The sequence below is a fragment of the Otolemur garnettii genome, unplaced genomic scaffold (assembly GCF_000181295.1).
Source record: "Otolemur garnettii isolate 467f Iridium unplaced genomic scaffold, OtoGar3 scaffold00005, whole genome shotgun sequence".
In the NCBI taxonomy this organism is placed as follows: domain Eukaryota; kingdom Metazoa; phylum Chordata; class Mammalia; order Primates; family Galagidae; genus Otolemur; species Otolemur garnettii.
The window spans coordinates 6,369,718-6,385,249 of NW_003852400.1; the positions used below are offsets into that span (position 1 = coordinate 6,369,718).

A 15,532-nucleotide genomic window follows, 5' to 3' on the forward strand; every position below is an offset into this window, starting at 1 on the left:
GGTTTTGAATTTTTAAAAATCTTGTTATTAAACACAAAATACTGCAGTAATACTTTTTAATTTCAGTTCCATGTTAAAATGATGATATTTTGGATATATTGAGTTAAATAAGATACACTGTTAAAATTAATTTCACCTTTTAAAAATGTTTTTAATGTGGCTATGAGGAAATATAAATTTACATATGTGGCTAGCTTCTATTGGGCAGTGCTGATGTAGACAGTAATTTAACCTTTAGGTGATTAGGATTGGATTAGTATTTATAGAAAAGAAATCGGGAGGGGTCCTTAAGAGATTATGCAGTGTTCATATACAGTGTTATATGTAGAGGATATTTTGTAGTTTTTGTGTGCTTCCATCATGGCTTTGTAATGAATGAATAATAAGCTTTTTGAGGGCAAGAATTTACATTGTCCTTTATATTTTGTCTTTTGCTGAGCACATAAGAAGTTGATTGAACAAACAAATAGTAAGGTATTAAGTATATAAGTGCAAAGTTTGAATTTTTAAAATGTAAGTAAGCAGCAATTCCTATAGTGTTATGCCCTTTATTTTAATAATGACAGTATCACCACTAATCATATTAGTTATATTCTTTTTAAAATGTGCAAAGGTGAGGGAGTTAACATGTAGTCTTACATATGCCAGGGTTTGCATAGTGATTTTATATCCTTTTTAAATTTAATTTTTATAGTAACTTTATGAGGAAGGTATCAACTACCATTTTACAGAAGAGGAAACTGAGGTGGAGTAATTTTTTTGATGTTATGTTACTAATTCAGATATATCCAATTTCAAAGCTAGCACTTTTTGAAATGGTAGCCTTCTCTCTGCAATTAAAGTTAGCCAATTATTTTAAGTGATTTGAAGTGAAGAATAATCATTAGAATGAAACGCATAATGATAAATTTTGACATGTATTTCATATTAAATGAAAAACAAAATTTAGAAATATTTCCTAGAACCTGAGAAGAAGGAAAAAGGGCATATATGTTTCTCATTTCCTTTGTATATTGTAGTTCTAGACGTTAAGCTATAGTTTATGGAGAAAAATAAAATTGTAATGGTTTTAAATATTTTCTTTATTTTGTCTTTCAGATAAAATCAAAGACAAAATTAAAGAGAGAGACAAAGAAAAAGAGAGAGCGAAAAAGAAACATAAAGTAATGAATGAGATCAAGAAAGAGAATGGAGAAGTAAAGATTTTGCTGAAAAGTAAGTTTTATTTAGGAATTTTAGGTTTTTGTTTTTTTTTTAAATTATACTGCTTAGCATACTTACTGGCTAAGTGAATAAAATAAGAAATGTTACTTGGCGGCCAGGTGGCAGTGGTTCATGCCTGTAATTCCAGCACTCTAGGAGGCCAAGGCAGGTGGATTGCCTGAGCTCAGGTGTTAAAGATCAGTCAGAGCAAGAGTAAGATCTCTTCTCTAAAAAGAGAAGGTGTTGTGGCAGGCACCTTTAGTTCCAGCTACTTTGGGAGGTTGAGGCAAGAGGATTTCTTGAGCCCAAGAGTTTGAAGTTGCTGTGATGCATGACACTCCACGAAGGGTGACAAAGTAAGACTCTTATCTCATACACACACACAAACGGTACTTGGTGTTGAATTTTGTAGAGAATATATTAATGATGAGGAAATAAAAAGTATATGTAATAGTGGAGAGTTCTAATCTGTATAGTAACATCTTTAGTATATTCAGTGAGTCATTAAGAAGTTATGAAAGCTAAACTTCATTAAGCTATTAGATTTCGTAAATTATTTTAAGATAAATTATCTAGATAATCTAAAACAAAAGGAAGAAATTAAAAATAACTGAAGCAATTTTTAGCATGCTAGGTATGGTGAAGGAAGTGATCTTACAAATATTTGATTGAATACCTGAGCTCAGTCAAGGATTTAGAGGAAACATTTTACTGTAAGCTAAATCAGAAGAGAAATGTTTCTTGCGTGTTTAAGAATATCTTCTTGTCTTGTTTCCTTTCTTTTTTCCTATGGCATTCAATTGCTATTTTATGCATGGAGATAGGGAAGAGAGAATTTTGGGGGTAGGTGGTTAGATGATGAATATAATACAAATCCTATTAATAAACTTGAACTTTTTAAGAGAATTTGTGGTAGAATAGGAGTAAAGACAGTTTTAAATTCACTCAGCAGAGTAAGATGAATCAATAGTATGTGGTTTCTAGATAACTAGCAAATTCATTACCTGCCCTATGAAGTTGACAGTTGCTGATCAGAATACATTGACCTTGATTAATTTTATATTTAGTTTATTTTTGATGGCCATTATATCTGCATAAGAGAGAAAAGGTTACAGGACCGCACGTGCAGTAGACTAACAGGTTAATTTATGTTATTTAAGATAGAAAGTATTAAACTTTAAACTTGATTTAAACTTCATTTCATTCTTGCATGTTTCCAGATGTTCTTTGGTGGCATTTTATCTGTTTTCTATATGTCAGAACTCTGTTTTCTATAATATTCCTTCAAGCTTTAAGAAACATTTTGGAGCTTAAGTTGATGGTATCTCAGTTAATGTTCGTGATCCTTTTGTTCTTCTCCTTCCCCAGCATGTTTTATTTGTGTTGTCTAATTAAATTGTAAGCCTTTGAGACAAGAATTGAATCTAACCACACCAGTTCTATACAGCAGGTAATAATTAATGATTGTGTTGACTTAGTTGAGTCAAAAGTCCTTTTTTTTCTGATTCAGTTAAATCATTATAATCTATTTGAATGTACAATGTTATAAATTTCTCACTTGAAAAATAATCTATTTCTTAGAAATACTTAAAAAACCTCATGTGTTCTCTATTGAATACTAGATTCCTAACAGCATGAATTTTGTGATGTAGAGATTATATATGCAAATAATTTAAAAGAGGCTTAACATGGAGATTTTTCTATGAATAAACAATATTAACCTTGACTTCAAAGTAGACACCAATTTAGGTTATTTATTTATTTTTTTTTATAAACACAGTGATACTTCAGATACCATTTTGTAGGTTTTTTTTTTTTTTTGGCCAATGTTGGGTTTGAACCCGCCACCTCTGGCATCTGGGGCCGGAGTTCTGCTCCTTTGAGCCACGTGCGCTGCTCTTAGGAGATATTTTGAACTGAGTTAAACTGAAACTAGTGATGATAGGAGAAACAATGAGAGATAGATTTGTAAATGAATTTGTGACTTCTTGAATGACCATGGAAAAATTTAGGGAAAATGTATTTACGGTTAAAGTAATAATTTTATTATTGCCACACAGTGTTGTGAAGATTCTATGCAGGCAAATCTATGATAAATGCCAAGTATGATATCTGGCTCATAGATAATCAGTAAGTGGATATGAATCTTTTTTTGTAAACATGTATGAAAGATTAATTAACTTTTGTTATCAAATAGCAATAAAACCAAACTAACTCTTCTCTTCAGCATGTGTTATATAAATAATTAAGTGAATAAAAACATGATTCATTTGGAAAACTGTCCCATGGAAGGCAATGTGTTAGCTATTACTACTATCCAGCCGAAACAATTTGCTCAGCATTTCTAAGTGAGCCTCTGGTCAGGGAAAGGCTTCCTTTGTTGTCGATGTCTTGGAACAATACCAGATTCAATTTGATGGAGTGATTTACTACTGTGTGTCCTTTTTTCCTTTATGGCATCCAACTTTTAGTCTTTCTTTATAACTTTTTCTTCTGATAATTGTAACCTTGCATCCACAGGCATTGATCGTTTGGTGATAGCCTTTGGAACTCTTTAAAATAGATGTTAATGCTATTCCTCATCAGTTTTATTTCTGTTTTTTTTTTTTTTTTTTTTTGCAGTTTTTGGCCAGGGCTGGGTTTGAGTCCACCACTTCCGGCATATGGGGCTGGCACCCTACTCCTTTGAGCCACAGGCGCCGCCCCTCTGTCATGTTTTTCTTAAAAATTGGGTCAGGTTTTTGTATGACTGGAGCTACACACGCTATTATATACATGCTAAAAAGTGTTTTATTAATGTAAGAATCTTGTCATTGATAAAATTCTATTGTTTGTGCTTTTAGAAATAATTTAAAGTTTGAAATATAAGCGTATTTATTGGGTCTAATCCTTACACTAAATTTGCTATCTGTTTTTCCTGAGCATGTGTGTATGTTCCATCCATTTTTATTTTGCTTATTAATGATAAGTTATAAGAACAAACATGTTGTGATTATAGTATTTTTGAGTGTTATCATTATAACATATTAAAGAAATTTGCTGGTGAGCAGGTGGATGGAATGGGGTTAAAAGAAGCCAGTGTCCAAGGTTATTGGTAATGTAACTAAAGGTCACAGGTAGGTAAATTATGGCAGGCACTGTGACAACATTGCAGTATGAAAAAAACAAAGTCGTTCCTAAAGATCGAAGGATGAAAATAGCTAAGCCAATTGCTATCTTTTTTCTATGAATGATAATGGAGTTCTATATACTTTTTTTTTTTTTGAGAGAGCCTCAAGCTATCCCCCTGGGTAGAGTGCTGTGGCATCACAGCTCATAGCAACCTCCAACTCCTGGGCATCTTCTGCCTCTGCCTCCCAAGTGGCTGGGACCACAGGTGCCCACTACAACGCCCAGCTATTTTTTGGTTGCAGCCATCATTGTTATTTGGCGGCCAGGGCTGGATTCGAACCCACCACCTTAGATATATGTGGCTGGCGCCTTAGCCACTACGGTCATAGGCGCCAAGCCTGAGTCCTGTATATTAATTCCCGTATCAGTTATGAAATCAGATTCAGTTTTTCTGAGTAACCTTTATTTCATCTTATTAACACAAAATGTTTACTAAAGTTAGTGGTAGAAATTAATACTAGTGGACTTGTGATTTTAAAAGCTTTTAAAAATATATATAAAATTGCCCCTGACAACACATGCTGTCATTGTATCTATTCCTATATGTGGTTCTTTTTGTCTCTATGTCTTTCTCTTTTTGGTTATATGTATGTCTGCATCTCTTTCTGTTTCTGATTCTCTCACTCCCAGCCTTGTGTTTTCTCTCTATGGCTCTGACTCTGACTCTGGGCGCATGTGTGTATCTGTAGCATTTTGTGTGCGTTGCCCACTACATATGTTTGTAATCCACTGTGTGCATGTATCTGTGGCTCAGAGGAGGAAGGGTCCCCCTGTAAACACCTTTTATTTAATATATGTAATCTTACATGTCTTTTTTGAGACAGAGCCTCAAGCTATCCCCCTGGGTAGAGTACTGTGGCATCGCAGCTCACAGCAACCTCCAACGCCTGGGCTCAAGCAAGTCTACTGCTTGAGCCTCCCAAGTAGCTGGGACCACAGGCACCTGGCACAACGCCCGGCTATTTTTTGGTTGCAGTCATCATTGTTGTTTGGCGGGACCGGGCTAGATTTGAACCCGCCACCTTAGGTGTATGTGACTGGTGCCTTAGCCGCTTGAGCCACAGGTGCCGAGCCAAATCTTACATTTCTTAATGGTCTAGATAACTTAGATAGTAATTCTGTGCACACTTACCAGGATCCTTTATGAGGTTTTGGTATTTAATATTTACTTTAAATACTGTTTAGTATAAGAGAAGAAAATTGATACTCAAAATAGTCTTACTTCCTTAAAGTATTTAAAACATTTCTATATATACATCTACTGCATTTCATATGTAGAGACAGGAGATGAGTTAGAGATTATATAAACCTCTTGACATCAGTTTGACTTAATATAAAGAATGCATTTTTTAATGTATTTTTTAATGTATAATCTTTCTTAATGTAAAGAATGGGGATTCTTATGACTACCCTCAGGTTCTGCAGTCGGCTAGGATAAGGACTCACCAGACTCAGCAATTGTACTCAGGCTAGGATTTATTTTAGTGAAAGGATAAAATGTAAAACCAGCAAAGAGTAAAAGCACATGGGGCAATGTCCTGACATAAGTTTCTAGGAGGAGTCTTCCAGTGGTGTCATACAAGGATACATTAAATCCTTGCAGGAGCTGCTTGTGGTGGTTCACGCATGTAATCCTAGCAACTCTGGGAGGCCAAGGCGGGTAGATTGCCTCAGCTTACGATTCTGAGACCAGCCTGAGCTAGAGCAGTACCCTATCTCTAAAAAATAGCCAGATGTTGTGGCAAGTGCCTGTAGTCCTAGCTATTTGGGAGGCTGAAGCAAGAGGACTGCTTGAGCCCAAGAGTTTGAGGTTGCTGTGAGCTAAGACACCATGGTATTCTACCGAGGGTGACCAAGTGAGACACTGTCTCTCTCTAAATAAATAAATAAATAATAAATAAAATAAATTCTTGAGCAGGGGTGAATTGTGATAACACATGAAAGTTTACTAAGATGCTCATTGGAGACTCAGTACCTAGAGTTTTTTCTGCCTAGAGCTTTTTTTTTTTTATAGTGTGATGCATTTTTTATTTTATTTTATTTTTTTTAGAGATGGAGTCTCACTCTATCACCCTTGGTAGAGTGCTGTGGTGTCACAGCTCACAGCAACCTCCAACTCCTGGGCTTAAGTGTCTCAGGTTCCCGTTTCAGGTTCCTGAGTAGCTGGGACTACAGGTGCCCGCCACAACACCTGGTTATTTTTTGTTGCAGTTTGGCCAGGGCCTGGTTTGAACCCGTTACCCTCAGTATATGGGGCCAGCACCCTACTCACTGAGCCACAGACGCCGCCCTCTGCCTAGAGTTTTTACTGGGCATTGGTCATATAGGCATTGTCTGCCTAGCACAGACCATAATTCCAGACTTCAAGAAGTGTTCAGCATAAACCATATTGTTTGCACAAACTATTAAGGTACTTTGAACCACTCTTAATCAGGGAAGCATGGGAACTACCCCCCAAATACAAGTTCCCAAATGGCAGCTAAGGGCCAACTTTGCAAACAAGACTTTCTAAGGATAGCAATCTCAAGTATGTTATCTACTCCACACACTATGCTCACTTTAATGTTTACTTACAGAGTAGTTTGCCCATGGGTCTTTAACTCCCTGATGCTTAATATGAGAATCTCTTAACTGATTTCTCAGTAGTTTGCATTTTTCAGTTTTTGACTACTATAATTGTTTTTGGTTCATTCTCAGTCTAGGAAATAGACTAAGTGTTATGCAGACTAAATGTTACGCCTATTTTATTTCAGAGTAATGTGATATTTTCTATTTTGACTTTTTCATGTGTGTTAGGAATAAGTGTAGTAGAAGTAGTGGGATATTAAACATATGTTTTCATTCAAATGAAATTTTATTTTGGTAAACAATTTAATTTCCATAGTTTTACATGTATGTTCAGTTATAGGGTTTAGGAATGAATGTGCCCTTTATTTTTTGTGACAGAGTCTCACTTTGTCACCCTTGGTAGAGTGTCATGGTATCATAGCTCACAGCAACCTCAAACTCCTGGGATCAAGTGATTCTCTTGCCTCAGCCTCCCAAGTAGCTGTCTTGTTTTAGCAGGCCCAGGCCAGGTTCGAACCTGCCAGCCCCAGTGTAGGTGGCCAGTGCCATAACCACTGTGCTACAGGCGCCACCCTCAGATATATATTTTTAACTACTTCCATATCGACTGTTTAGAGCAGTGGTTTTCAACTAATGCTGTGATGTATTTTCGTTGTTACAAAGGGGTCACGACCCATAGCTTGAGGACCGCTGCTTTAGAGAATACTTTGTCTTGTATGACTTTACAAACCTGTGTAATTAATAACGTTGATAGATTTCTAGTTTTGCTTTTCATGATGATACTAATTTGGTTTTCATTGCACATTTAGGAATTATTAACTTATATACATTTTTGGGATTAACAGTTTAGGAACATTAAAACTTCACTTTTATAGATTTGCTGTCACCTTGAGATAATGTTTGTCGTTTGCAGGGATAGGATTTAGTGGTATCTGTATGTGGAGAAACTTGACTGAAAGGAGAGGCAAGGGAAAAACTGTAAACTTCAGGGTTGTCTGCTAGTAAGACAGATCTTTTCATCATAGTTTCATTAAGTGTTATGTATACGAGGTCCTGTGAGGGATACAATGATAGAAAAAGAAGTATCATTTCACTCTGAATTAATATAAAAAGTTATTCGTTTCACTCATACAGTGTTCTGAAGGACATAATGGTTATTATATAGGTATCCTGTGAATGAAACAATTTTTTATGAGTTATGAGTGAGTGATTTTGAGGGCAAACATTGAAAGCAGTGACCCAAGAGTTGCTAAAGGATGAGTAGGAAAGAGTTCTGAGGAAGCAAAGGGGTTCTGGAGAGAGAAAATGCATTTGCCAGTAGTAAGAAGATAAGGTAGGACTATGTATTTTTTATATGAAATTGTAAAGTAAGTAGTATAATTTGTTTCTGTTTTGCTTTTTAAAATATGCAGTGCTTCATGTGTCATCCATGTACAGGGGCCATGCTAATCTTCTCTGTATAGTTCCAACTTTAGTGTATGTGCTGCCAAAGTGAGCATAGTAAGTAGTGTGATTTGGCCAGAGCACAAGATACTTGAGGGCACTGTTTTTAGATTCCATACCGAAGAGATTATAGTTTATAGGTAGGAATTGACAGCTCCTGAAAGCAATTTAGCTAAGGCGTAATCAGAACAGTATATAAACATTATAGACAGGTTAATACGACTTAAGCATTCAGGATGAGGGATAGTTATACAGAAGTTCAGCCAAAAATTAAGGCAGTTTTACCAAGGAAGTCAAAAACAATTAAGGATTGTGGATTATTCTCTCAAATCTTGGCGAGATCAGGAAGAATGATTTGAGAAAATAGCATTGGATTTGATATTTCAGCATTCTGGGAAAGCATATTTGAATAGACTGAAGAAAGAACCACAATTTAAGTGGTAAGAATGGTAAGGTAATGAAAAAAAGACACTGGAAATAGATGATTCTTTATGAGAAGTTTAGAGGTCAAGAGAAGACTATTCAAGGGTTTTTAGAGTTGGTAGGAGGGATTTAATTTTGTAAATAGAACATCTCCCTCATTGAAAATAGAAAGGAATAAAAGACAACTTGAAGATGGAAAGATTCAAGTAAAGCAGCCAGTTGGGGCTGGGTGCAGTGGTGCATGCTTATAATCCTAGCATTTTGGGAGGCAGAGGCTGGAGGATTGCAGTGGCCAGAGAATAATAAAAAATTCGGCTGGATGTGGGGGTACCTGTAGTTCTAGCTACTTGAGAGGCTGATGCAGGAGGATTTCTTGAGCCCAGCAGTTTGAGGTTGTAGTGAGCCATAGTATACCACTGCACTGTACTCTGTAGCCCTGGCAATATAGCAAGACCCTATCTAAAAAAAAAAAGAGAAGAAAAAGAAAAAAATAAAGAGAAGAAACTGGTCAGGATGGTTGGGAGAATTTCATTTATGGCAGGTTATCTGTGAAACTGAAATATGCCTTCTTAACCCTTAGCACAGTGACTTTTTAATATTACCTTTCTTGTGAGGATGTTTACTTTTTTCTAATTTTCTTATGTAGAAATGAATATAACTGTGATTAAGTTAAGTGCTTATATTGATTTTATAGCTGTACAGCTTCTGTGGCTTAATCTTTTACTTTGTGGATTTCTAAATTTCTGAGCCCACAGTCTACTTACCTTTATTCATACAAGATCTTTAATATACAAACATATAGTGCCTCATGTCTTTTTATTTATCTCTTTACCACCATGGGTATTACTTGAGCTAACTATGAGGGATCCTTCTAATTTTGTCATCTCCTTTGTGGTACCATGTTAGATCTTCACTGATAAATTTTGTTAACTGTGGTGGACCTAAAATAGACCATTTTAAATATAAGAGTTAATTCACTACAGGGAAATGTGGTAAAATGTTAAGGAGTTACTGTGTTTATTGCTATTATACTATACAATTATTTTTCTTCCTTTATAATTTTTAAGTCTCGTTGCTACTTAGATGCAATTTTTAAGACCTCAGAGAAAGTAAAAGTGATATCAATGAAAGAAACAACTAGAGAGCATTGTTCATATTGACCTTTCTTCAACTTTCCGTTTCTGAATTACTGCTTTTAAAATTTGAAGATTATGCTTTCTAAAATATCCATCTCTTTAGTAAACATTGATGAAGCATCTGCTGCATGTCAAAATGTTAGCACACACCATAGGTATAACTTGGTCCTAAGTCTTCATCTGTATGTGTGTGTGTACAGTGAGTGAGAGAGACTGACTAAATTTTCATTATCAGTACTGTGTAAAATAAGTCCCAAATATAAAATTAATTCTGGGTAAGTTTTTGGCAGCGTCAGAAGCAAACTTCTTATTTATTACAAAACAGTTCCTAAAGCGTGGTTTTTGAAGTAATTGAAATATAGAATTTCAAAAAAAATTTTTCCCAACAGGTGGGAAGGAGAAACCAAAAACAAATGTAGAAGACTTACAAGTTAAAAAGGTAAAGAAGAAAAAGAAAAAGAAACACAAAGAGAATGAAAAACGGAAGCGTCCAAAAATGTATAGCAAATCTATTCAGACCATCTGCTCAGGATTGTTATCTGATATTGAAGATCAAGAAGCCAAAGGAATTCTAAGTGATAGCATCAAGGATTACATTGGAAGGAATTTGGATACTAAGAACTATGATCCCAAAATTCCAGAGAATAGTGAATTTCCATTTGTCTCATTAAAGGAGCCACGACTTCAGAATAACCTGAGAAGGTTGGACACTTTGGAATTCAAACAACTCATTCATATTGAGCACCAGCCCAATGGAGGTGCATCAGTTATCCATGCCTACAGTAATGAACTCTCCCACCTGTCTCCTGTGGAGATGGAGAGGTTTGCAGAAGAGTTTGTGAGTCTAGTATTCAGTGAAAATGAAAACTCTGCAGCTTTCTATGTAATGGGTATTGTTCATGGGGCAGCTACTTATTTACCTGACTTTTTAGACTACTTTTCATTTAATTTTCCCAATTCGCCAGTGAAAATGGAGATATTGGGAAAGAAAGATATAGAGACAACAACTATGTCTAATTTTCATGCTCAGGTAAGAGGTTTTTAGTTTTATTTTTCAAAATATTTTTAATTGTATGTTTTGGACAAATTTCTGTTCTTTTTTTCTAATTCTGTTGTAGGTTTGAAATAAAAAGGTAAGAGCATATAATTAAACCATTTGGAAGTATTTAAGAGCAAATTATTGATGTGAACATCAGAGTTTAAATTTCAGTATCTACTTAACTTTTTTCTTAAAGATAATGAAATGATTATGGTTCTTTTGTCCTTTTTGGCAGAGATTTATCTTGAACATAATGAAATGAATTTAGTCCTATATTTTCCAGTCCTTACAATAGTTTTCTTTCCTGAAAATCATCTAAAATTGCCTTCTAGCTTTGTAACGCCTGAAGAGTACTTAACACTGAGTCCATCACATAGGAGTAACTGAATAAATGTTGGCTATTAAATATATTGTGAAACAAAGGAATCATTAGTTATTGTGTAATTATGTGATAAAAGCACACATAATGAACTTATTTCCATTTCCTACCCATCTCTACAGTGTAGAATAGATGGTATTCTAGAAAACAGAGACAGAATTAAGTCCACTGGTTCTTGAAAGTGAACATGGGCCGGCCTAAAAGACCTCTGCAGGCCAGTCATGGTGGATCATGACTGTAATCTTAGCACTCTGGGAGGCAGAGGGGGAGAGGATCGCTTGAGCTTAGGAGTTTGAGACTCGCCTGAGCAAGAGCAATCTCTACTAAAAACAGAAAAGTCAGTTCAGCATTGCTGGCACCTATAATTCAGCTACTTGGGAGACTGAGGCAGGAGAATAGCTAGAACCCAGGAGTTTGAGGTTGCTATGAGCTAGCCTAAGGTCATGGCTCTCTAGCCTGGGCAATAGAATGAGACTCTATGGAGAAAAAAGACAAGCAGTCCCTGCCTTTGTCACATCCACTCAGATTAGGAACGATTTAGGGGGCTTGGTGTCCATAGTTCAGTGGTTAGGGCGCTGGCTACATACACTGGGGCTGGTGAGTTTGAACCCAGCCTGGGCCTGCTAAATAATAATGACAAATACAACAAAAAAATAGCTGGGCATTGTGGTGGGCCCCTGTCGTCCCAGCTACTTGGGAGACTAAGGCAAGAGAATTGCTTAAGCCCAAGAGTTGGAGGTTGTTGTGAGCTGTGATGCCACTGCACTCTATCGAGGGCCACATAGTGAGACTCTCTCTCAAAAAATAAAATATAAAAGGTACTGTTTAGGGTAGGAGATCAGTCAATTCTCATATTTATTGGTGGTACAGATTTTTTTTCTAGAAATAGGAATATTTGACAACATTTTAGTTTAGAAGGAAGGAAAAGAAAAGTCATAAATGGATCTTATTGATCATTTATCCCAACCTTTCCAAACTTAACCCTTTGATCATTTGGGGGTGAGGGTGTAGCTCAGAAACTAAAGCTCCCTACAGGTGTGGTTGGCACCAAAGGAGCCACAGCCAGAAGGTTTAAAATAAGTAAACAGACATAGCCGTACCTTATTGTTTTAAGGTTTACAGCAGTGCCAGGAGTAGAACAAAATCTTAATCCTCATACAGGGCTCTTTTCCCTTGTTCTGTGGGTTTTTTTTTTTTTTTTTTTTTGGAATAGGTATTCAAGTTACAGTCTCTACTTTAAATACAGTTTGGATGTTTAATCACATCCGCAAATACCTGTCCCTTTCCCCCCAACAATGTGTGTAGTGTACATTCTATAGCATACCATAGTCTAGAAAATAAGGCAGTATTTTAAGTTTTAATGTATGTGTGAGGGGAAATATAACATGGTTGAGAATTGAAATTTAAATATTTTTTAGAGTGAAGAGAAAGCTATAGAGCAACCATTACTAGTCCTGTCACTTTATAGAATTCCAGAATGATTAGTTACTTGTGTGAGATTATATGTGATTTTAGTGGCAGAATCAGGACTGGCATCTAGTTATAGAGTCTACTATTTATTGAGTACTCAGTGTGTCAAAGACTGTTCTAAGCATTTTATATGTAATAATTTATTTCTTATTACAATCTTATTTTAGCAATGAAGAAACATACAATGAAAGAAGAAGCAGCATGCTCAGTGTCTCTCAGCACTAGATCATTCATCTGTCATTTATAAGAGGTCTACTGTATGCCAGGTTTTATGCGAGGCCTCTTGACTTCCAATCCTAGTTGTTTCTACAGTATCACAAAATTTTCTTGCAGTCATATTGTGCAAATTTATTACAGTAATTTTTTAAATGTGACAATACTTATATTGATGGGTCACATTATATGCTTTTCAAATAAAGATTAGAAATCATTATTTTTGTAGTAAGTGACAAGATATTCATCTCAGCTATGTAACATGTACAACATGAAAACTGTTATTAAATAAAATGAGCTGTTGGACTTCTTCTTCTTTTTTTCTTTTTTTGAGATAGAGTCTCACTCATTTTTTCGCCCTCAGTAGAGTGCTCTGGTGTCACATAGCTCATAGCAACCTCAAACTCTTAGGCTCAAGAGGTTCTCTTGCTTTAGCCTCCCTAGTAGGAATTACAGGCACCTGCTACAATGCCCGGCTATGTTTTTTAGACACTGGATCTTGCTCTTGCTCAGGCTGGTCTCAAATCTGTAGCTCAGGAAATCTACCTACTTTGGCCTCTCATAGTGCTAGGATTACAGGTATGAGCCACTGCACCCAGCCCCTGGACTTCTTAATAATGGCAGTGTGTGCCTAGGTTTAGATCTCAAGTCCGTAAAAAGCCACCTACCATGGTTGCCACCGCTTTTTCAGGCTTTTTAGGAAATAGTCTAGGCAGATGCATCCTCCTTGATACCATTTATAGCTCTGGCCCCATGTCTGTATGTAATCTGCTACCCCTTTCACCTACACATGGTAGCTACTTTTGCTTCTTTAGCTTTTTACTTGCAGTAAACTGTGTAAGGACCATATTTCTTTTATTACAGGATCCCTCAGATTTTATCATTCCTATGAGTGAGAAAGAGTATTTAGTTGAAAAGCTTCCCTGAACTGCTCATTTTATGTTTTCCCCATTTAGAATTCTTACTGAATTTTTACTTTGATTCCTTTTTTTTTTTTTTCTTCGTTTTCTTGAGATAAGAGTCTCACTGTGTTGCCCCAGGCTAGAGTGCCATGGCATTAGCCTAGCTCATAGCAATCTTAAACTCCTGGGTTCTAGCAGTCCTCCTGCCTCAGCCTCCCCATTATCTGGGACTATAGGTGCCTACCACAATGCCCAGCAATTTTTTCTGATTTTAGTGGAGATAGGGTCTTGCTCTTGATCAGGCTGGTCTCAAACTCCTGAATTTGGCCTCCCAGAATGCAAGGATTACAAGTGTGATTCACAACACCTGGCCTTTAATTGATTTTTTAAGAGGGTAGCATATTAAAGAAGTTGTCTACAGACTGGTAACCTTGGGTTTGTCTTTAGGCTTTGGGTTAATGAATCTGGGACCCAAAAAAAGAGAGTTGGAGAAGAAAAATGAGCATGCTTTTTCTAGTTCAATTCTATTTCTGATGCCTTGCATCTCTTAGTAAAAGCTCTGTTCCTTAACCTAATTTGTGATACACCTCTAGGTATTGATTTTTTCTTTCTAAAGATAGAGTCTTGCTTTGTTGCCCAGGCTAGAGTGCAATGGCATGATTATAGCTCATGTAACCTTGAATTTCTGGTGATCTGAAAGTCATCCTCTACCTCAGTCCCATGTAGCTAGGATTATAGGCATGTTTCATCACTTGTGGCAAAGTGTTTATTTTATATTTCTTCATAGAGATGGGGTCTTGCTGTCTTTGCCCAGGCTGGTCTTAAACTAGCTTAAGCAACCCCTCTGCCTTGACCTCCCAGAGTGCTGGGATTATAGGTGAGGTACCATGCTTGGCCTGATTTTTTATAGTAAATTTGTACTGAAGTATAGTATGTTCACAAAATGAACACACCCATGCAGCCAGAAACCTTCCCCAAACCTTTTCTTACCATTTCTCTGCCCATCGTTCAACAGCATCACATAAACACTCAGGTAATCACTATCCTGACTTTAAACACCATTGATAAATTTTGCTTATTTTTGAACTTTTATTTAATAGAATAAAATAGTACTTACATTGTTGTGTCTGGTCTCTTTCCTCAGTTAATGTTTATGGGATTGATCAATCTTGTATGTAGCAATGTTCATTTTTTTATTGCGGTATGGTATTTCATTGTATGAATATACTACATTGGAGTTATTTCTGAGTTCAGACTGTTACGATAGGGGTGCTATAGATATTTTTGTATGTGTTTCTTGGTGAGCGTATTTATGTGTTTCTGTAGAGTGTATACTAAGATTGGAATTCCAGGATCAAAAACTATGTAGCTTCAGCTTTGCTAGATACTGCTAGTTTTCCAGAGTTACTGGAAATTCACATTCCCAAAAGCAGTGTTCCACATCCTTGGCCATATTTAGCTGTCTTGTTATCCATTCTGGTGACTGTAGTAGTATCTCCTTGTGGGGTAATTTATATTTTCCTGATGGCTAAGGGTATCAAGTGCCATTTTATATGATTATTGCCTTCTTTTTTTTTTTTTTTTT

At 36.1% G+C, this 15,532-nt stretch overlaps 1 protein-coding gene and 1 pseudogene across 1 annotated transcript in view; one reads left to right on the forward strand and one right to left on the reverse strand.

Moving 5' to 3' along the window:
* The window catches only part of RSBN1L (round spermatid basic protein 1 like), a 96,568-nt gene that overhangs the window by 43,795 nt on the left and 37,241 nt on the right, over positions 1-15,532 (forward strand). Inside the window, exons 2-3 of the mRNA XM_003782619.2 lie at positions 1,099-1,215; positions 10,334-10,974. Coding sequence (XP_003782667.1) covers positions 1,099-1,215; positions 10,334-10,974 — 758 coding nt within the window. The remainder of the gene's footprint in view (positions 1-1,098; positions 1,216-10,333; positions 10,975-15,532) is intronic.
* On the reverse strand, positions 8,343-8,441 carry LOC111722096 (annotated as a pseudogene).